Source organism: Lampetra planeri, chromosome 3 (assembly GCF_965212315.1).
Source record: "Lampetra planeri chromosome 3, kcLamPlan1.2.h2, whole genome shotgun sequence".
In the NCBI taxonomy this organism is placed as follows: Eukaryota; Metazoa; Chordata; class Hyperoartia; order Petromyzontiformes; family Petromyzontidae; genus Lampetra; species Lampetra planeri.
The window spans coordinates 4,569,119-4,593,362 of NC_136109.1; the positions used below are offsets into that span (position 1 = coordinate 4,569,119).

At 41.0% G+C, this 24,244-nt stretch overlaps 1 protein-coding gene across 2 annotated transcripts in view; it reads right to left on the bottom strand.

Moving 5' to 3' along the window:
• Positions 1–24,244, bottom strand: part of LOC144736793 (uncharacterized) — an 870,278-nt gene that overhangs the window by 15,446 nt on the left and 830,588 nt on the right. For both annotated transcript variants that reach the window (XM_078619432.1, XM_078619441.1), the window contains 6 exons: positions 12,203–12,261; positions 9,644–9,688; positions 7,650–7,691; positions 3,865–3,882; positions 1,515–1,592; positions 1,235–1,289 (listed from right to left, as the gene is read on the bottom strand). In XM_078619432.1, coding sequence (XP_078475558.1) covers positions 1,235–1,289; positions 1,515–1,592; positions 3,865–3,882; positions 7,650–7,691; positions 9,644–9,688; positions 12,203–12,261 — 297 coding nt within the window. The remainder of the gene's footprint in view (positions 1–1,234; positions 1,290–1,514; positions 1,593–3,864; positions 3,883–7,649; positions 7,692–9,643; positions 9,689–12,202; positions 12,262–24,244) is intronic.

Consider the following 24,244-nt stretch of genomic DNA (forward strand, 5'->3'; position numbering starts at 1 on the left):
GAAATCGCACTTGCAACCTGAACCGCGGAAGAAATTTTAATATCAGGCCTCCACGACACATTCGACCACTACTGAGTCATGACATAGCCAACACAGTCGCGTGTAGCATAGTATTGACTAGGCTCGATTATATATTACTACAACTCACTACTCAATGGGACGTCTGGCAAAAACATTATCAAGCTGCAACGTGTACAAAATTCACTTGCACATGTCGTGATGAGGACTGCAAAATTAGACCATGTCCGTTCAGTGCTCGCCGAGCTGTATTGGTTTTCGGTTGCGGAACTAATACATGATGAAGTCACACTAATATACACATAAAGTGTATATTAGTGTGACTTCATTTCTAAACAATACATTATTGTGTTCCGACTTACGAACAGTTAAGACTTACGAATGTCTCCAGAACAATTATGTTCTTAAGTCGAGGACTGCCCTTATATAAGATTTCCCACTCACAGCATTGATTCAAGCATTCCTGACTCTGTTAATGATACACTTTATATCGAAAGCACATGAGTGGGTGGCCAACACCATGCCCAGTTGCCTTTTACTCCCAAGTGGTGATTTTTACAAACCGCACCAGGTAATCGTTTTGAGGATGAGTCGACCTAGGGGAGGCCCAAGACCCATTCAGGTAATCGCCACTAGTGTTGGTCGTGAGCAGGAATTGGAGCTCGGGATTGCCAGGTTGGTAGAGCACTACCACTCCCCGCATGCACAGGAGTACGGGCACTCAAACAAACACTCTCACTTCCAGGGGGTTGCTGTGACTTTTTACATCTCACAGAGGATCGATCCTCTGAACAAAATAGTTCCAAGGCTCAGTTCGCAGTTCGATGTTAAAAAAAAATCTAATGGAAGCTGGTTCGTAAGGCGAGACTGCCCGTACAGGTAGGTAATCCCTGTTTTCTATTACCTTTGGTAATATCCTTTTCTATTTTCTATCTTTACCAGTTTTCTTCTTTTAGTCCTGATCCCTTCAGTTCTGATCCCTTAAGTTATTGAAAAAAATTTGACAATTTAAATTGTTTCAATGTAGTCATTTAAAGCATATTTGAAGGTTTTTCTGTAACTGTAAGTAATAATTGTTCAAGACTAGAACATAATCAAGTATCAACAATTATGCATACCATGATATTGTATTGTACAATAACACTTTGCATGATTTCATGTAACAACATAATTTTATGGAAATACAGCACATATTCATGCCAATGCGAGTACGCACTGTGGTCAATGAAGTAGGATCGCCCATCAGCACGCACGCTCTCTTCCCAGCCAGGCTACAGATGGAACACAACAGAAAATGAATACATCTCATAAGACCACATTGAATACTTAAATACATTTTATGCACTTTTTTAAACTAGTAATTTTTCTAATATTAGTATATTTTATATATAGTTTGTATCTTTAACTGGAAAAATGTTTCATGCATAACACTTGATTAACCTAAAACAAATGAGAATTTAGATTATCAATCAACTCGTCCGATTGCAAACACTCACCGGTAGAGGGCCTAGATCATTTGGCTTGACTTTCTTTTCAGAGCTCAGCAGAACAGGTGCCTCCAACTGGGGATTAGTCTAAATATAAACGCACAGATGGGTAATTTAGTTTAAAAATAGTCGATGTGTATGGTATAAGCACTTGGAAATATGCAATTAACATTAAATAAATATATTCAGATTTCTTAAGATTTTTCTTTAAAATAGATCATTGATTCTAGATTGTAGAGGTTCATCACATGCATATTAAGTGTTCACGATGATGAAAACGACTATAATATATTAAGAGGTCAACAGAATTCGAATGCAGCAAAGCAAACAAGGCACACCTGCAAAGAGACATTTGAGCAATAATAATGGAAAGTATATGAGGGGAGTGTGGGCGAGGTGAAATGGAGATTATGCAATGGTGCTTATCATAGAACAGGAGCTAGATAGCGTAGTGGGAACAGGTGGGAGATTATAATTATTAATGCTATGTCAAGTGGGTACATCCCATTATAGTAATTTGCTTGTGAAAAGAGACGTGCAGAGATTTTTAACCAACCACTACATTAATCCTGCATAACAGACTGATAAAAACATTCTTCTTAGTCAGCCACCGTGTCGATTCTGGAGTGCTTGAGGAAGGTCCATGGGAAAGCCCATGTAGTAGCATGACAAATCTCTGCAAACTACACCAATGCAGCAAGGGCACAGTAAGTGGCAACCCCTTGAGTAACAGCATTCCTGAAATGACTTGTGAATTGCCATCATTTTAGCACCACAAAAACCACAACTCACAAATCAACAAAAGGAGTTATCCTGGTTTGTCATGGTCTACCCCAGGTACCAAAGATTGCAAAGCACAAACAAAGAGTATCAAAACTAAGGGCAGATCCGAAGGATAATGCGGCCTGCGAGGAGGATGACCTTGAGGAATCTGCAAATTACCAGATAAGGCAACGCTCTGATCATTATGGTTTGTTGCAATAGTGGAAAATATAACTCTTATAGCAGCCAAAAGGCCCATTTTAAACACTTGCTGACCGACTTCATTTTTTTGGAAGAACTGAATACATAAATGGGTCTCCTTGCTGATTTACCAAACAGCTGTCCTTTGCCATACACTATTCAATACTGCCTTAACAGGCTCGACTAACGTCAGGTAGTTTAATTATAGGTCATCACGATCCATGGGCAGATAGCCCTTAGGTATCCACTGCACATTTCGTAATTTATTTAGCTTCCTTTCTTGTGCCAATATGCTCAAGTAGTGCACATTTTTAGCACCAATTTCTTATATCGTTCATCAGGTCTTCCTCTCTTTCCGGTTCCTTCCATTTTCAAAACACGCTTTTAATTGATAATAGGTTTTCCCCCTTTTTCTGGCAACGAAATAGGTGTTAAGATGTTAAAACACCAAACTGAAACATTTTACAAGGAATCATGTCTGCATTAACCACAATACTTGTGGTCAGAATGCAAACAAAAAAGTACTCTGATAATATATGCATTGTCCTTGAAACTGATTAGTCCACACCAGAGACAGCTTTATTTTGAGCCTCGTCTAAAACGGTGTTAGACCAGAGGACGCCAAAAGGCATACAGCCCAAAGACAATACACTATCAGAGTACATCATGGGACCTCCTTTGCCAGTACCAAAATATAATAAATGTTTCCCCTTCTATTATCCATCCTATATATGTGTCCAAATAGTGCCAGTTTCCTTCTCATCACTGCCTGCATCAAGTATTCTTGTTTGTGCAACCTTTTAATTCTTTTACGTTGGTCACTCTTTGGGCTGAGCTTAGATGCATTATCCCATAGCAATACATTTCGAGTGCCAATATCTTATCTGTCAGTCTGTTTTAATATCCAAGTCTTGCAGGCATACACAGCTGTACTGAACACACATGTTTTTTAGATGTTCAGGTTGGTCTTGTAGCTGGATTGCTTTCTTCTCTAGATGTTATCGAATCCTGCAATTACTCCTTTTGCCTTTGTGATCCTCACTCTCGTGTCTTTCGTGCAGTCGTCCCATATCAGTAGACTTCCCAAGTATACAAATTACTTTACATTCACAATCTTGCTGCTTTCTATTATTGCCAGTCCTTAGCTTATGAACCTAATTTGTTCCTGAGACCCGTTCGTAAGTTAAATAGTTCCTAAGTCAGAACACAATAACGAACTATTTAAATGCCCGTACAATCAGTGTTATGAAACGTGTTATGGTTCAACAAAAAGGGAAGCATTGTTGAACTCATGAAGAAGAAATATTGTACATGTGTATGTATTACTGTAAAAAAAAGACTGTAGAGTAAATAAAATAAAGTAACAAAGAGGAAGAAAAGTTGTATTTTCACTTACTTTGAGTCCTGATGCTGGCTTGCTTGTCAGAAGGGGGGGGGGGGGCGCAATGAGTTACCACAATTGCACACACACACACAGGGGGCACGCGCGCACGCACACACAGATACAGAAAGACACACACACACACCAATGACAACGATCCCCCGTATGACCTGAACAGGCTGTAGAGGCAAGTGCTGTTAGGGAGCAGTGCCTGTGACGGCCGGCACGGCACATGAGGGAATGAGTGACCAGCACTATGCCCGGCTGCCTTTGTCTCCCCAGTGGCGATGTTTACACACCGCACCAGGTACACTTTGAGGCGGAGTCAACCCAGAGAAGAACCAGGACTCTTTCAGATAAAGTCACTGGTGTTGATCGAGAGTAGAAATTGAACTCTGGAAGCTGGTTTTTAAGTCGGGTGTTCAATGTCCTCCCTTCTGAACGCCATCGTCTTTGTTTTATTAATGTTAATCCTCAGTCCTGCACCTGTCCTGAATTATTCAGCTTATGAACACTTTCCTGCAGTACTATGCAGCTTTCTTCCATCAGATCTATGTCGTCCGTGAATCTCAGGTTCTTTATTCTTTCTCCTTGCAGAGATATTCCTGTGCAATTGTCCTGAATGGCATCCATCACTTTTTCCAAGTATGTGATGAAGTTGTTTGGGGATAGTGGATCCCGCTTTTTTATACCTATAGTTGTTGGGAACCATTCTCCTATTTCCTGTCCAAACTTTACTGCTGACTTTGACATTTCACCTATATCCTGCAGAATCTGTATCAGTCTTTTCCCTACTCCATATAATCTTAATGTTGGCCACGTTATATTGTCCTTAGTCAATCAAATGCTTTCTGTAAATGTATTAAACAGTTGTAAACCATATTCTTGGTTCTTTCGATAAAGTCACGTAAATAGAAAAAATAATAAGATACATTTTTTATAATAAAATTCAAATAATAAACTGAAAATAATAAAAGCAAAACCCCACGACGTTTCAATCGCAACACAAGCGCCTGATGAAGACAGCCTGATGAAGAAGAACTAGATTATCCTATGGTGTGCACTTTATCTTCCCCTGACTGGATCGCTTCACTCCATTTATCTCCCCCGGTCCTGTCTATCTCATTTCTGCCATTCCTAGGATGTTGGGTACCTGTATCTTTCCATTTCCTTTCCTCGCAGTTCTAACTGTCCTATTGTCTATAATGTGCTAACATTCCATGTCCATGCTATGATCGCCTCATTCAACATTCTCAGCCTCTTTGTTGTTTCGGAATTTGGCTGTTTTGTTTCCTGATGGTGTTGTAGCTGCTGCTGCGTTACCAGCAGTTATGCTAAAATTAATGCAAATAAAGCCATACTTTCAATTTGGAGCAGGATCTGGCTTGCAGTGATCAATATAGGATTGCGGGCATTGTATTTCCTCTCAGCAGCTCGTGGAAGAGCATTTGTTTCTGGCTTGACTCTCGCTTGACGTTTAGACTCACATTTTTTTTCAAGGTCATATTATTTAAAGTTGCATCACATTTCATACTCGCCCCAGCCTTATTATATACTCTATTTACACTGCCAGATGTGGTTTATGCTTGGCTACTGATTTGTTATTTATTAATCTCCCAGGAAAACAAATCGGCCACTTTCTTATTGCAAAACATAGTTGTTTTTTTTCATTTTAAAAATGATTAATTTCAGTTCGCTGGACAAAAGGAAAGGATTGTTGGAGGAACATTATGTATGGGATAATTAAATGATGAAACAATTGGGTGACTGAGATAAGATCAGAATATTTTTTTAAAATAAAAAGATAACGTGGAAGAGATCAAATGTTTTATATAAATCTTGTTTGAGAAAATTAAGTGGAGTGGGTAAGACGCATACACAGAAGGGATGATGGTTAATGGTACAGGTTACTGACAGTGCAGCCACATTTTATCCACTGTCCGCACTACCAATTACTATTGGTGAAACTGGGTTTAATCATATCTGTCCTCTGCTGATAACTGAGTTAGAAAATGCTATTGTCTGCTCATTTGTCAAATGTAAACATTTCAAGCAACTCCAGCGCATACTAAATAACCTCACACTTAAAGTGCTTGACATTAAACGTGATCCCTCTATCTTATAAATTAACCTTGCTGGCAACCAATTCAACAACATATCCTGTATAAAGTCGCCATTTTCTGTTATAAAACACGTATGTTGGATCAACCTGCCTATCTAGTGTCTGCAGTCTCATCCTACCTTCCATCTCGCAACCTCCAATTATGTTGAAGTGGCCTCCTTATCAAGTTTCACACTGAAACCAAACAAGGTGAATGTCTGTTCTGTCACAGCTCCAGTATAGGAATTAAATACATCCTTCAGTGGACACCGATTATAGGTGCTATTATTCTACCAGAACCTCAATACTTTCCTATTTCATTCGTCTTATCATGCAACTATGAATCTCCTTTTGAAAGTTCGAATTGTGCATGTTATAAATATATCAATGAATGAAACCAAAGGTGAGGACACCTCTCAGGATCAACACCATGGACAGCATATTCACCACTATCATCTGTTGTTCTTCTAGAGTATGGCAAGTATGTATACATTATACATCTAGGTTTAAGTTTGAGCCATGACAACTTCTAGAGTAGTGTGACTAATACTGTCCAGTCTTCTGGACAGTGGGCGTAGAATGCAGTTCGTGATCTGGTTCATGATCTGGTCTATTATTTAGTTCGGGTGGCCGCAGTCACACTGTGGATCATCTTTAATTTTACACTTGTGGAAGAGGAGCATGCAGCAACCTAGTCGCTGTTCTGATGGTGCAGTACAGTTTTCTTGGCAGACCAAAGCCATGCAGAGCAGCGGTGGGGTCCTCGATGAGGATTTTTTCAGAAATCTCAGCAGAACTCTAAAGTGTTCGCCAGTAGTCATAAGTTGACTTTGCTCAGATAACTTCGTGGAGAGTCGAGCACGTCTTTGTGTAACACGAGGTCTATGCTTCCTTAAATTTTTCACAGTTGGTTTGTCGTGGCATCTCGGCTGAGGTTTGCAGGCATGCATAATGCTGCCCAGAGTGAGTAGCCACTAAGCGCGTGTGCATTTTAGTGCGCCCATAATTGTTCGAAAGACACCATTGAACTAGACGTCCAGTTTCTTTGTGTGGGTGCATGATGCTCAGACTGGTTCACATAATACTCAGCACTGGAGAATGAGTGCCAGGGTAGCTGTATCAGCTCGGGTGCAGGTGCGAGATGGATAGTTGCATCGTAATATCATGACTAGGGAGGCCTTCATTATACTGTTTACTGATTAGAGCTAATGCTGTCACGATAATATAGACTAACATTTAAACTATAGTTTACTACATGATTGAAAACTAATACGCGAGTGCATGACAACACTTCTATAATGATTTCAATGGCTCTGTTCATGCTTTGTATTATTAACAGACACCAACTTGTATCATTTTAAGATATGTAAAATTATTAATGCGTAGCCATGTGCTTATATTATTTATTAATGGCTACCATATCTTAACCCTATCATGGATATGTATTAAGATTATTTAGATAAAAATGCAGACATTTGATAATTAAAATATCACACGTGATGGATCGAGTCAAAACTGAGGGATGGTGATAGCATTGGGTGGCCTTTGACAAGCAATAGTAAGACGATGGCTTATGATGACAATACATATTAAATTACTGTAAATTCCCACAGCCCTTCTGATGTCGATGTGCTGGAAGGAACTACAATACATAAAAAATATATCCACTCAATGACTCGTGTATTTAAATAAGACTTACTTGCATTAACTTCACCCCCATATTCATCAAACTGGCCAACATCTGAAAAATAGTTTTAAAATGTAATGTTAGCATTTTATCAATGGTACATTATATAATTACTCTTATCTATGAACAAGGCATTACTTTATATTGACTGAGACATGTATCTGAAAACCCTTCAAATGTCACCAAAAACCAAGACACATTATTGGACATATTACACAGCAAGTGTTATAAAACTGCAATTCATGACAATGATACTATAATAGCGATATAATTAAGTCCTCGTAAAATGAGCACTAAATACTCATACTCTTAACATTAGATCGGTGCAGTTTGGCTAAATAACATAAATTTAGTCACGTGACTTCCTTAAGTTCAGATGAAATTCTCATATTAACCATGATGTGTTCTTTATTTCACCAGTTGACAGCAACACATCGTGGTTGTGAAGATTATCATGGTGGGGGTTGTGATAATAGTGGTCATTACAGTGGTTGTGGTGTATGAGAGGTGGAAACAACCATTTTAAAAATTACCTTCCCTCCAATTTAACAAATCAATTATACAAATGGGTAAACACGCATCACCTGCTTTGGCAAAATACATGTTTAAATACAAACTCATCACTCGCTTGACGAAACTATAATTTGAAATTGATAAGTGCCTACTCTAATAATTATAAAAATAATGGTATCCATGACTTTGGGGTAATGCAATGTTGGAATCACAATGCCCACCTACGCTCTTTCTGATTCATGTTAAACAAGTTGACACTGGTGTTACACTGTTATTTCAGGATTCTGGATGCTTGTCTGGGTGCATTTGCAATTTATAGTGTCTAGTATAGATATAATAGGCATTGTGCCTCAACAAGCTCGCCGACATAACTCGGAGAGGTGTTAGGCAGGCATTATATTTTCCCATTGCCTTGCCCTGAGGTTGTGGATACCTGTGGTATTAAATCGATTTACTTCATGTGGATGCAGTAAGATAATCTATTTTGTATGATACCACAGTTGTGAGCAAGTAGCATCTTTGCTTAAACACACAATGATATGACCTAGGATTCTAATGAATGACATAGCTGCTGATGGCTTAGTTAAAAAAGGCTTGAGGGGTGGGGGTTTACACCCAATACTAGTTAAGCTCATTTCACTTAGAATCTGCAATAAAAGAGCTGCTGACAGTTTATAAGACTGAAACATTTCTCAATTGCGTATAGGTTGCAATTCATCCTCAATGACTTATATGAAATGTATATATATATAACAAATCAAACTGCAAGACTGTATCCAGGTAACGGTGGTGAGTTTATTCATTAAGGTGATGATGACATTGGTTGTGGTGTGGCAAATAATTATTTTAATTTTGTTTGAGGAATTTCATTGGGTGATTGTAACGGTGGTGGTTATGATAGTGGTGGTGTTGATTATGGTATTTGTTTAAATCGTGAGGTGGTGGTAATGGTGGTAGGGTGTCAATGGTAATGTTGATTGTGGTGGAGATATGTTTGTTATGATGGTGGTTGCAGCAATGTCGAATAAAATGTTTATACGATGTTTGCGTTATGGTAACATATAGCCAACATATCGTTGATGTTGGTGATGAGGTATTTATTGCTAATGCTTGAAATGAAGCTGTTTATAATGTTTGTAAAAAGAGTGACAATAATTACGGTGATTTTTTTATTGTTATGGTTATGAATGTTATAAGAGTGAGGATGATAAGAGTAACTTGTGACAGGGATAATGGTGATGGTGTTGATAGTAACAATGTTATGGTGATGACACTTAACAAAAATATATACAGAGTATATGTTTGAATTTAAATACAAATACTTTGTGCTATAATGGCAAAAATATTCAATTTTTACAAGTAAAATAGCCAATGAAGCTAATTCTATCACATATTTATTACATACACTCCTTAAAATATTTTAGTAGCTTAGATTTTATGGTTATCAACCTAAGTGGTTACATCTTATAAAGCAGTCACATCCATTGACTTACCTCAGGGGGCATATTCTCCATTGTTTTGAATATATTAGTAGACGTCTGAAAATTATATTGAAGTATTTTGTAAATGTGTTAAATAAGCAATTAAAATACATTTTCTTGCATTTTCATATATTTTGATACGTTTTAATATTCTCATATCTGATACATATATAGATGGCCATATGTGATTGAGTGAGCAACTGATGCATATTGTAATGATGTTTTGTAAGTGCTAAGAAGCTGAAATTGGGCACATACTGTATTGTGTTATGCTAGAAACACCTGAGAACAAACCTTTGATTTTGGGACCACCAAAAGGAGGAATTAATTTGAACCTTTTTTTCATTTTGCCTGCAGAGTTCTCCCCCAACCCCCCCCCCCCCCCCAACGTGTCACAGCTTTTATGTCGAGCTTTAGGTCGAGCATTAGGACCATGCTTGCCGCTCTCCTCCAGCCCACGCCCCGCCCCCACACTCACCCTGGCTCCTCCCCCCCCCTCAGCTATATAATCCATTGTCACAGTCATCTCTTTGGCCTACTTCAGCGGTTGTTTTCGCTGTGGTTGTCGCCGACTGATGACGGACGCTTGTGTTGCGCCCGAAACGTGATTTAATTTGATTATTTCCATTTTTTTTATTCTTATGTCCTGGTTTGGTTGGGAAATTGGGATCGTGTTCTGGGATGTGACATAATGGACTAATTTATTTGTAATAACTTTTTTAGTTTTGGTGCTATTTTTTTATTGTTATTTTTTATTTAGCTTGGTAGCGGCTCCATATGGGATTTGGTTCTTAAAATTAATGTACAGCGTTATGGAATGTTATTGGCATGAATGACACGAGATAAAATAAAAGTATTTTGCAGTAATTAAAACTAGAAACGGTAAGTTGATCTGTATTGGATGTGGATGCGAGTGATTGGACCCCAGGAATCATGGATTGTATAAAAAAATAAGTCTTGGCAGCAGATTGGTCAAATATATGGTTGCAGGAAATGTCACATGGAATCAGAAGGTCCTGCAGAGTTGAGAGATGTGGGAGAATGAATTCTACAAATCAATGGTAACTAAGATTGAGTACAAGCAGTCCTCGGCTTACAAACACCCGACTTTCAAACCAGCTTCCATGACAATTATATTTAAAAACGCGAACTCACACTAGAAAATGAACTGCGGAACTAATTTGTGAAATGAAGCGATCCTGTGATGTAAGTGTGTGTGATCATGCACGTGTGTGATAGTGAGTGTGATTGCGTGCGCACATGTGCCCCCCCCCTCCGTGTGAGGAGCGGTAGTGCAATGGTTAGCATGCTGTGCTACCAACCCGGTGACCCATATTTGATTCCCGTTTACTGAATGGGTCATGGGCCTCTCCCAGGTAGACTCGGCCGGGCGTGGTGCTAGCCACCTACCCCGTCATGTGCTGTTCTGGCCTTCATAAGCGCTGCTCACTAACGGCACTTGCCCCAACAGCCTGTGAAGGCCATAATGGGGATTACTGTGTGTATGCAATTGTGGGAATTCATTGTGCCCTTTCTGTTCGTGTTTTATTAATGTGTTTACTATACACTATGTATTACAGTATTACATGCAAATGTATAAGATTTCTTCTTATTTATGAGTTTAACCAAGGCTTCCCTTTTGAACCGTAACATGTTATATAACACTGACCGTATGTGAATTAAAATATAGTAAATTATTGTATTCTGACGTTCGAACGGGTCTCAGGAGTGGAACCCCATCGTAAGTCGGACTGTTTGTACACCCATGTCATCAGTATGATACTGTAGTTTGAAAACGAATTTATTTAGAACTGCTTTTTGTGTTTTAGTTTGTCCTTCCCCCACACATCCGATTTAGCACTGGCTACATACGGTGCAAAATATGTTCTACATACATGCAAGGAGGTGAATACTCCAAGTGGAGTCTTTGTTGAGAGCAGACTTGCATCTTTGGGTGGTTGCTTTAGTTTTGGAAAGAGGTTGAACTAATCTAGGATGGGACTGCATAAATGCATGATATGAGTTAACAGTGAGGTTGGGTGTGTAGACTTAATTAATACGTATAGACGGGTGTCATCGGCATGAACATATTGATCGATGTTGGAGTTGGAGAGATGTTTTTCCTTACAGGAGGAGATGTATTAAGAAGAGCAGTGGGCTAAGAATGGAGCATTGTGGCACAGCCATAGCACAGGGATTCGGAGAGGAAGGCAGTCCTATGGAAATGTAAAAGCAGTCTGTGATGTAGGAGCAGAATCCAGAGAAGTGTGCTGCAGATGCTTACATAGTTATGGAAGCACTCGGTAAGGAAATTGGTCATGGTGTCAATAGTTCCCTAGAGAGTACCATACTATACGTAGTAAACAGTCAGTAATTCAACTTTTCAGATGCCTTCCTCACATTAGGTACTTGGTTAAATCCTAAGGTGGCCAAGTACACGTGGTGGTCAACCACCAGAAGTTAACTGTGGACATTCAGGTTTGAAAATATAAGGATTTTAGTTAAACCCTGCATATTTCTCTATCTCCAATACTCAAACTGTTCAATAAAAGTGTTTTAAAAGTTACTTACGGGGCCTGTTGCACCACAATTTTGTAAACGAGGGTCTTCCCACTGTGTCTTTTGAGTATCTGCAAAAAAAGATCACAGATTTTTGTAAGTTAAGGCTCTAGAAGTTTACATCATTTAATTATAAATTATGACAGGCTAACCAACACCGTAGTGTAGTGCAATTTTAACTAATATAGATTTTAACAATAAACGTATGCCATATTTACACTTGAAATGATGTGAACATAACATACGTAACATATAACATGTGCACAATAAAAAAGTTAATTATAAATGAACATATATATTCAGCTCTTGTTTAATAATATAATTAACCATTGACATGTAAATACAATTCTATATGTTTAAAATGTAACACTATACAGTACATCTATTTATAGCAACACATCTCAATAAATAAAATGAACTCTCATTAACTAAAGCCACAATGTTAAATGGACATGTACAATTAATAATACAAACAAGCTTAACGAATATTATTAGTAAAACAACCAAATATATCCCTGTGGATGTTGTTGGTGACAGGCATGCATAGCTCTGACAAAGTTAGGTGCATAACTATATTGTTACTTTTACACATTTTAGGTAAAGTTTATACATCACACAATGTGGGACCAGAAGACGTTACACTCCAAGGAAACATAATCCAACAAGGTGTTGTCTTCTTGCATCCGCTTCTGGAGTCCATGGTCGTAAACCGCGTGAAAGTAAGCAGTCTAGTTGCTGCATTTATAACAATCTGCAGTTGATTCTTCACTTTCATGGTTATGCCCACCAAGAAACTGTTGCAACAGGGACGTGCAAGCTGAGTTTTAAGAGATTAGCGGATAGGACGCAGCTGTTGGGAGTTATCAAAGCAAGCCTTACTGATCGAGGCCATCTCTTGTGCCAGCTGGACATCAGGTGCTACTAGAATTCCATGACTACAACTATAGAAAGCTCGTGGTATGAGAGTGGAATCCATGTTGAGCCAAAAACCACCGCTATTCAGCGAATAAAGGCGTTGTATTAATGCCCAGTAAAATCAAATGTCTTTCATTCAGGTGATTAGATGCCATCAAGCGACGAACATTGAACAATGTTCAAGAAACATGGCAGATGCCACTGTTACTAGGCTCACGTATGGCTGAGTCCTCTGCAAATGTGTGTATTCACTCCATTATTTGCCTACTAATTCCAATAGCTCAGGCATGTAAATAAAAAAAGCATAGGAACTAGGACAGAACCTTGTGGCACAGAGCAAGTGACAAACAGATGATGCACAAATCAACAGGGCATTCAATGCCAAAACCAAATCAAATAACACGAGCATTGAAAATGCCCAAGTAATTAAAACGATAAAAATCCCGTACATTGCGGGAGTAACTGATAAACTAGCCAGATGTTTGGAAAAACAAAACATCCGAGTCAGATTTGGCACGGTACATACAATACAGAAATGTAATATCTGGTACAAAAGATGTATTACCAAAGCTATCAACAAAAGGTGTGTACAGGATTAACTGCACTTGTGGCAAATGCTATGTTGGGCAAACAGAACGAATGATAAGCACGAGACTAAAAAAACATCAAATAAATATTAAATACTCCCAAATACAATTGTCAGCAGTAGCAGAACACGCGTGCCAACAAGGATACTCAGTTGATTTTGATAATGTTGAAGTTCTATGCAAAACTAGCTTCTACTGGCCAAGACTAATTAGATAATCTATCAAAATTGAAAGAAATAACAATAATTTTATCCGTTCGGATAGCTACCGACTTAGTGCTGCGTGGAAGCGAATCATCAAATAATACATTGTTTAAATGCATGCCAATACGGGCCACCATACTTCAATAGGGAATACCGTTGGTACGGCCATTTTTAATACACACAATGGACAGGAAGGACGAGATCAAATGGCTTGCATAATGCGCATGCATAATGTACGTTGACTCATTAATCCCCCCCCCCCCCCCCCCCCACTTTGCGCAAGAGCGCAGAAATTTGCTCACCTTACCTACGCCTCTATATAAGGAACGAAACAGGTGGACTTCTCCATTAATCTGGCTGTCGCCTGATGAAGCCAGTTGTAATTACTGGCGAAACATCGTACTCAGATTGTAAATGTTGTGGCTTGGCTCTCCGACACACCGGTGTGCTGTACTAGTGACGAATTGGCATGTTCTGTTTACGAGACAACCTTACTAGTTGGCTGTGTTGGGTGGTGGCGGGTTTTAACGACACATTTATATATTTACGAGATCTAACCCCAAAAAAAACCCCTCTATTATAGATGACGCTTGGCAATCGTGATACACTCTAAGTTCGGGCCATTATGTATAAAAAGTAAAGCGCCTGTAACGGTTTACTGCAGAATGCAATGAATGTGTAAAAAACGTGTAATATGCACGTGATGAATTGTACACGAGGTCGTGCCCTCGAGTGGTGGGTTTATATGAACCTTATGGCAGGACCCAGTGGCGGCTCCTGCAAAATCTCTCAGGGGGGGCAAATGTCTGGATGATTGATAAGGATAAGGTCCACCCATGCAAAGGATAAATTAACAGCTTAAGCATGTAAAGGCAACTTCACTTCTTTAATATTAATGAAAAATAAAGTGACTCTTACAATACATCTTGTTTGTTTCTATACTCACTATTAATACAATCCACTCATGTTTCTTTTATTAAAGATTCCACTAGGTGGCGACAAATAATTTTGTTGGATGAAACGTGCTTACGTATGATGACGTAAGCACGTTAGTGCGAGCCCTCCCGGAAGCCATAGAGAATGCATTGCAGCGCCCCCCCGTTCGAAAAAAAACATCTTTGAATGTAAGTCTATGGGATAACTCGGGGCGATTCTCAGCCGGAGGGAAATCGCCCAAAAAGAGGCGGTACTCCACAGAACGTAGCATGACGCTGATTGGACTATATCCAGAGGCACAGTGACGGCTAGCGTGACTCTGTGGTTGAATGACATTGGTGGTGCGTCGCCCAATCGCCCTAATGAAGAAACCGCCCCTGGCAGGACCCCAGAGTCCCATAAGCCCCCGGCTATCGCATAAACTGCGTTGCGACGTCATTTTATGTCTGTTGAAGGCGAAATATATGGCGATCTATTCCTCTCGAGGGGCTCTACACGATGCGTTAATCAAAGTTTCGCTTGTTCAGCTCTTCTGCTAATTCGTCCTCACTGTGCTTGGACGACATGACAACAGAATGATCCGCGCCAGGTGGAAATTTTGTATTATGATTTTTACTTTCGTTTATTCGGGACCCTGGGGTCCCACCATAAGGATCATTTGTACAATGCGCTGTGCTCCTTCCTATCCAGTGAGCAGATCACGTGCTTACTCCTGCCCAATTGGTTCACGTGCTTTTCTCGGCATGCTTCTGAGTGGATTAATAAAGCTTTACAGTGCTTCACTCCTGGCTCAGATTCTTATCTGTGCGATGTGGGGGCTCGGAAGCAAAATAATATTTTCAACTTGTAATGCACACAGTAGTTGCTCACTCTCGTAAAGACAATGACTCGGGCTTGAGGAACCACAGAGAAGCAGGAAGGCAGCCACATGGTGAGCCAGTGCTACTGACAATAGCGATCACCCTGAGGTATTATTGGTCAGTGAGTTTACATTGGGGAGGAAAATGAAGCACCTGGAGAAAATTCCACGCGTGCGAGGCAGCATCAGTATATCCCATTCAGAAGGAACAGGTGGAGTCCATACTTTGCTGTTTCACCTTCTATAAAGCCAGTAAAAGTCACCTCTATGGGAAGTGAGTATCACGTAATTTTGTGTGACCCACAAAACGTCACCTATACAATGCTGGATTACAGGCATGCACCACCACTGTCTAATAAATCACAACGCAGAGTAACATCGAATGTTCCTAATTTTATTAAACAATCCCCTGCTCTCAGCAGGATTGTGGCCAAAACAAAAGAACTCGGGCCCTTGGTTAGAGTGCTGTGACTCAACATGTTTTGTGAGTTCGAAAACCATTATTTGGTTTCGATTTAAAGCTTTCGTGACTGCAGGGATTCATATTCTTGGTTCTTTCGGTAAAGTCACGTAGAAGGGAAATAATAAAATAATAAAAACAAAACATCATATATGTTATAATTTATTATGTTTTATTTTTATTATTTTATTCCAAAGATTCTCCAGCCTCCTCTGCATCTACTTCACAACAATAGCCTCTGGTGACAGCCAATTACTGTGCACTTTCCCCATTCTCTCTTTGTGCTTGTTTGGATGGTAACGAGTTAATCAAGAACAGAAATTACGTAATTTTCTAGTTGAGCTTGCTAATGAATCGACCGTCAATGCAGGATTTATATATGCCCATGATGACCGGATTTTTGATGGAAAGCTTCACGATCCATTTCCAGTCTTTGTATGATATCATTTTGATGGGTGGGAGACAGAATTGTAATACTACTTTGTACGTCACAAGACTGATCTGAAATACCCACATCTTCGATCACAACATCAGTCACGTTTATGGCATTGGCGGATGTGAATATGTGATCCAGTATATTTCCCAAGTGGCATATTGCGCCGCTGAAGTGCTGGGTTAAACTGACTGTCGATAATCTTAGCGATCACAGATTTTACCACAAGAACCAGTCGGTCCGGGACTGATGATATAGCTAGAGCCAAGTGACCCACGGTCTAGCAGACTGGAACGTTTGGACAAGAATGATGACATTGGTGAAGATGGCGGTCGATAAATAACAGCGATTATAAGCCCCCGCATGCTGTTCGTTATTTTCACAAGCAGCAGCTTGAATAACGTTATTGTTAATGAGTCTCTCAGGACTTCAACGCAGTTTATCAAGAGGGTATCCTGAAAGTGACGGTATTTGGTCTGCCGAACTAATCTGGTCCAGCAAGTTTCTTAGGACTCTATAGTTGATCCAGTTTGAGTCCAATCCAAGTTTCTCAGTGCGTTATCAAGTAATATATTTCAGAATCAGAATCATTATTTATACTGGAAGAATCCGATGAGCTATAATGGTCTTTTTCAAAGATGTCCAGTAGGAGCAGGTCAGAAAGTTATTTCAACAAACAATACAAACATTTAAAGGAGTCCAAAGCATAGACAAGCTAATACTAGATTTGAAGCTTTAGTGACTGCAATGATTCATACTCTTAGGTTTTTCGGTAAAGTCACGTAGGTAAAAAAAAAAAAAAAAAAAAAAAAAAAAAAAAATAGAAATAATAATAGAAATAAAATAATAAATCACGACGTTTCGGAGGCAACACAAGTCTCCGTCATCAGGTGGGACCGTCACAGCTAAATTTACTGTATCAAGTGAGGAAAAATCCAAGAGACAATCTCTTAAATACAAGTTAAGGGGGAGGGGGGGAGGGGCTTATCTGAATGTGGTAGCCAGGGAATGGCATGGTGGGGGGGGGGGGCTAAAAGAGAATAATGGTGCGATGTCATTCCTGACTTGCAATACCCTGGAGTCTGAATTGAGTTGCATCTGTGGCGATTGTTACATTGGGGAAACGAAACCTCATGTCTCCGATCGTGTCCGCGAGCACAAGTCAGATCTGAAACACGGCAAAATTGAGTCTTCCGCCGTTGCCGATCATTGCTACAACGCTGTGGGCTCTCATGGTATTGTCTTTTCCGAGACCAAGGTGCTCTGCAAACCTTCTGGCTACCATCAAAGGTTTGTACACGAAGCCATCCAGATATACAAACACAGACATAACTTCAACCGTGATGATGGGTACAAACTGAGTAATCATTGGAAAGATGTCATTAACCATGTAAAAAAGATTTAACTACACATATTTGTACCATCTTATTTGACAGGTACTATTCTACTTTACCGAGTGTTGACATCCCCAGCGTTTAAAAGTACTGCTTTCTTTTATGTTGATTATCAGCTAACACCGGCCACAACCCCGAGTCGATGTGCACCATTGTTCTCTTTTAGCCCTGCCCCCCCCCCACCGTGCCATTCCCTGGCTACCACTTTCAGATAAGCCCCTCCCCCCCTCCCCCTTAACTTGTATTTAAGAGCTTGTCTCTTGGATTTTTCCTCACTTGATACAGTAAATTTAGCTGTGACGGTCCCACCTGATGACGGAGACTTGTGTTGCCTCCGAAACGTCGTGATTAATTATTTTATTTCTATTATTATTTTTATTTATTTTTTATTTTTTACCTACGTGACTTTACCGAAAAAACCTAAGAGTATGAAAGCTAATGAAGTCACGAAATAATAATGAAAATAAATAAAGGATATAAGTAGGGCAAGGCAGCAAAAGAAAAAGAGTCCCAGACCACAACAAGACAACACACAGTCCCTCAATAAAATTTCATATGAATATTGAACTATCGATACATGTGTAGTGACACAGCGCTGACTGTTGTACAGCAGCTGCAACTGCAGGTGGACACTTAGCGCACACGCCGTTGAGCATATACACGGGTGTGCCGGCAGGGCGGAGTAACTGGGGCAAGGGTCACGGTAGACCTCGTGGGGAGGCCCCTTGAACCCTCTGGAGGATTTGAGAATGGAGGCGCGGCTATAGCGGAGCCAAGCCGCGCCGAGGGGAATATAAGCAGCGGAGAGCGAGAGCTCTGGGCTGCCGGTTCTGGGAGTGGACTCGTCTTCTCTGTCATCGTCGCCGCCTTCGTCGCTGCCCGCCTTCGCCCGATCATTCGGCGGCCGGACAGTAGTTGGCTGTCTAGGTCGACGCCATCAGTGCAACGCGGTCAGGGTCGTGTCTGGGCCGGGTTGTACTGCAGCGTGGTCATGAGAGAGGGGGCCAGAGTTGGTGGCGTGAACACAATAAAAGGGAAGGACGGTGCCTCCTGCGACTACCTCGTCTCTGACTGAGTGTGTGCGTGACACACGCCACCCACACACACACACACAAGCCTTGAGGAAAAGAAGAGACCTACGTCACTACACATGGGTAAGGATGAAAGTTAGAAATCACATTGGCAAATGTGGTTGTATATGGCCCTCTTTTGATTCAGAATATTTTTTAAAAAGAATATTGATATTAAGGGATGGGAAATAAGGTTGTTCCAAACCATTGGTGCTGCAATGATAAAGGTTTTATCACCTATTCCAATTCTTGTTCCTGGGAAAGTTAAAAGGAAATCACGTGGATGTCTTAGGTGTCTTAGGTTTTGACAATAGTGTTAATAAATTAGCAAAGTATAACACAGATTTGCCAAAAAGGATGTTACGGATGAAACAGTGCCCAATGTAAACTTCTTCTTGCATCAAGTGATGTGAGATTGGATTTTAAGTAGAGCCTGGGTTCGATAGAGTAGTAAGTTCTGGTCATTTTTCAGGAGCAGATGAGCTGGGCAATTTATGGGTTGAACAAGGGGCTGCCCCCCCCCTGCCCCCATTTCTCTCAAACCCACTCACCTCAAGCCCCAGCGACAGTTCTTTCCCCCCCCCCCCAACCTGACAGACACTGAGTGCCAGCTTGTAAACGTCTTTCACGCATATTCTTCTTTCACGCATAATTCAAGACGCCCTGAGCTTTTTCTTGTTGAGGTGGCCCGGATATTTGGGAATAGGCAGAAGTCCCAGGTACAGGGTAAATGGAGATTAGAATCCCAATGGCCAGCCAGCAGTGGGAACTAATAACCAGGAATGGTTGTGTGGTCCAGGAGCCCCTAAAATTCAGCTTCGTGGAGAGGACACCCCAATCGGAGAACACTGGGCACCCCGTGACCCAAAGAGCCCGGCCCCTCCATGTATTCCCAACCCAACTCCTCCGTTAGAAGAGGCCGACTATTTATGACTTCGCCTCCTTTTTAAATCCTTTATATTAAGTTCGCTTGCTTGCTTGCGTGCTTGCTTGCTTACGACCGTGCAAATCTTTCGGTCGTTTTTTAACCCACTTCCCGTGATCCAATCGAGCTGACATTTTCCACACAGACTCGTTGTGCGAAACAATTAATGTTCGTGAAATTTTTTTTCCTAAATTGTACACTTTTTAGGCAAAAAAAAGGATTTTACATATATTCAAATAGAACTCATTCATGGCTTTGGCTGAACGTAGCAGTGTAAGAGCCCAGAGCGTAACCCCTCCACAGGCCGTGGCGGAGTAGCGCAGTTGGTAGCGCCCTCGCTTCCCATGCCAAATGTCGCGGGATCGATCCCCGCGTCCTCCACAGGCGAATATATTTTCAAATCCTTTATATTAAGTTCGCTGCCACGCATATAAAGGATTTATAGTGAAAAACTTTGTTTTTACGGGTTATACTTATTCTTCTTCCTTCTCCCACATCGTTAAGGGCCCTCCCTGAACCTTACTCCCCCATCGCGAACCTTCGCAAGGGAAGGCGCCTCACTTTTATTCAGGCCCACAAAAACACCTTTACGAGCCCAGCCCCCACAATCACACTGACGACTACACATGGAAGAGATTCCAACGTAAAGATTCCCCCCCCCCCCACCTGCGAGCCTCTTTCAGCAGCAGAATGGGGTGAAAGTCCACTTTTTCCTCCCGCCGTTCTTGGATCCGGGACTCCGATTGAGATACCTCACATGCTCCCCCCAACACTCTCGTTCTGCCTCTCCTTCCCTCCCCATGCTGCACGCGCCGCATGCGTCACACATGGCCGTATTATGGAAAAAAATATATGGATATAAAAAATAACCTCTTATGAAATAACCTCTGATCCTCTCCTCCCCCCTCCTCTTCCACTCCTCCCCCCCTAATATTCACTCAACTGTTTAGTTCTGTTAACGTTGAAATAAAACAAATGGTTTTGGTATGCCCTTACCCTGTCCCCACGCTGTGGCTATTGCCGCCTGTCTTCCTGTCCGCCCTCCTCCCGCTCTTTCTCTCCTTCCCTCTCCTACCCTCACCCTCCACCTTCCCCTCCCTGCCTCTAACCCTCCACCCCCCATACACTCTGCTTTATGCTCCCCACTCGAACTCGCTCTGTCTTTACCATACTTTTCTCTCCTCTCCTAATGGTCTAAGGGACATTTTCTGGTTAGAATTGTTTCTCTCCTCCTTTAGGGGTTGTTTATAATAAAGCAGGTCTGGCTTTATAGGCTGCACTCGAGTCGTATTGGGAGTCAATGGAGAACTTTTGTTGGGGCTATATTTTGGGCCCAATTGTACATTTTTTATTTTTCCCCCTTTTAATGTTACAGTGTTTGCTTCCCTTCCCTTGCTCATCCCTACGCCCCAGACCCGTCTTACCCCAAGCAGAGCAGTGTGGAAATCCTTCTACATCCTCAACCAGAGATAATGCCTGAATAAACGAGCCCAGGTCTCCTTACCCGACCCCCAAAAGTGCTGCCGGAGCCCTCTGTTACTGTCAGATTGAATATCATCTCACTAAACGTGAATGATCTGAACCACTATCAAGATATAGCAAGTCCTGACCTTTTTAAACAGGCAGAATGCTGACATAGCCCTCAAATAGGAAACACACCTCACACAGTTAGAAGCCAGTATAAACTAAAGAGAAGTTGGATGGGCCAGGTATCTAATGCCATGTACACTACAGGCCTGATGAAGCTAGTTGTAATTACTGGAAAAACGTCATACCCAGATTGTAAATATTGTGGCTTGGCTCTCCAACTCCGGTGTGCTGTACTAGTGACGAATTGGCATGTTCTGTGTACGTGACAACACTAATTGGCTGTCGGGTGGTGGCGGGTTTTAACTACATATTTATATATTTACGTGATCTAACCCAAAAAAACTGTATTATGGAGGAGAGGAGGAGCCACCCTCCAATAGAAAAGATCAACTTCACCACCAGCCTTCAAATTCTAGACCCACAGAGCAAATACGTACTCCTCTCGGGCAGATTACAGGACTAGAAATTACATTTCTAAATGTATACCCTGGTCGAAAAAATAACGGGTGAAATCATAATAGGGGGGGACGGGAATTTAGTTCTGAACCCCGCCCTAAGCAAATCTCACGCCACCATCTCGGACCAAAGTGCCTCGCAAAGACTTCTCGTGGAAATAATGTCCAAGCAGCAATTAGTTAACCCCTGGAGGACCCAACTGAAAATGACTACGTGCACATCTCCAACGCACATAGAAAGCTGTCCAGAATCAAGTTTTTCATGATTTCTAAACCACTTCAAGAACAACTCCCAAAAAAATGAAATATTAGACATTCAGCTCTTTGATCAGAGAGATAGCATGGATGAGGAATGGGGACTGTTCTGTACATCATGGGGCCTGATGAGAATTGATGTCTCTAATGTGCATGTATCCTGTGATTTATGAATGTTTCCTTCTAAGTTTAATTCCCATCTGCACGTTTCCATGGTTCTTTGCTTTTTTTAAATGTTCATCTTTGCAAATGCATATCTCATAGCAGGAAATATAAACTGATTGAACAGTTTCCTTCTATAATACATGAGTGGTGCTTTTCTTTTTCAAATGTGTTTTTTATTTAATTCACAACCGTGAACATAAGAGGGCAAATAAACACTTGAGCAAAGAACAAAACACTGGAGGCTGCACCCTCTGGATGTTTATTTTCGGGTTATTTTCTACTGTATCGGGTTTTTTTCTATGTAAGATAATGTTAAAGGTGATAAGAAGATGGGGGAAGAAAAAAGTAACGAATGAAAAAAGAAGAAGAACATTAACTTGGAGCACGCCTCTGCATTTTCCCCTCCTGATAACAACTGTCGTTCAAAGTGTGGTAGAATGGGGTAATTCCTGTGGCCCATTAGCCCGCTTACTGGTCCTGCCCGTTAGTTATTTTCTATCCTTATTACACCCAGGTGCTCCATACTACATGGGGTTCTCAAGGAATGTGGCCCATATTGTCTCGAATTCCCGTTTTTATCCCTTCAGCTCGTTACTAAGGTGCTGCATTCTTGCCAAGGTGTATAAAGATCTATGCCAAGGTCTCCAAGCAGGGAGTTCATGATCCTTCCAATTTCGCAGGATAGTTTCCCTTGCAATTGTGTAGAAGGCTCGGGGTAATGTGTACTGGTGTTTGGATACCCCCGCATGTTTCAGGCCCCATAGGGAAGTCTACTGTAGAGCTGACATCTGTATCACATATCGAGTTACAGTAATTGACAATGTTTTGGTACAATTTGGTGATGTCTGGGCATAACCAGAAGGCATGCAAGTTTGTCTGAGTAAGATATACATGGAGAAGAGAAAAATGTCTGCCCTCCTTTCACTGGTTTGGTAAGTTCATGTATACATTTTTATGTAAAGCATTTCAAAGGGAACGACCTAGTGCCAGCTGCTGGGGCTCACCAGATCTGTGCCGATTTTTTTGAGGGAATATCCTAACCTAGCAGTGTTTCCCATATTTTTTTCTTCTTCAGTCTGATCTGCTCTGCCGCTGAATTGATACGATATGCCTCCATTAGCTTGTACTTCTCCTTTGTTCCCAATAAATAATTTTATTTGGGGCCTTCGTTATCCATAATTTCTAAGTATTTGTAAAAATGTGACTGTAGAATGCCATGGAGTGCCTGTAACTGCTGGAAAGAGTCCATCTTACCATGTTGGGTAAGTCCCCTAGCTTGTCAATGCCAACTGCTTTGAATTAAGGCTATTTAATTCCTTTGCCCTATAATTTAAGTGATAGGTTGCCCTATAGAGGGGACTGTCTGTGTAGAAAGGGAGGGGATCAGGATCTGCCTGTCTCTGCAAATTTCCAGGGTGGTAGAAACCATCCATAGCAGTTTAAGACCCCATGATCTATCTTTATCAGGGGCAAAAGCGAGCCCGGCGAGCATCCAGCGACAGGCGGAACCTTGTTACAATTCTTTCAATAACCAATGTTTAATGTTTTGAGGAGTCCTTCAATGATAATATTTAAGGATGTCCTGCTTGGCAAGTGTGAGCAATAATACATTTTTGCTCCATTATAAATTATGCGATACATGAAGAGAGTTTAAAAAATACTTCCAGGACGCAGGCGGGGACCATTCCTAGATGGTATAGGAGCTTTGAAAAGATCATCATTTTCACCAAATGGGCTGTGCTAGAAAGGGAGAGGTGGTTGTCATTTCAGGCCTCAAGTGATGTTGTGGTCCCCTGAAGGAATGTTG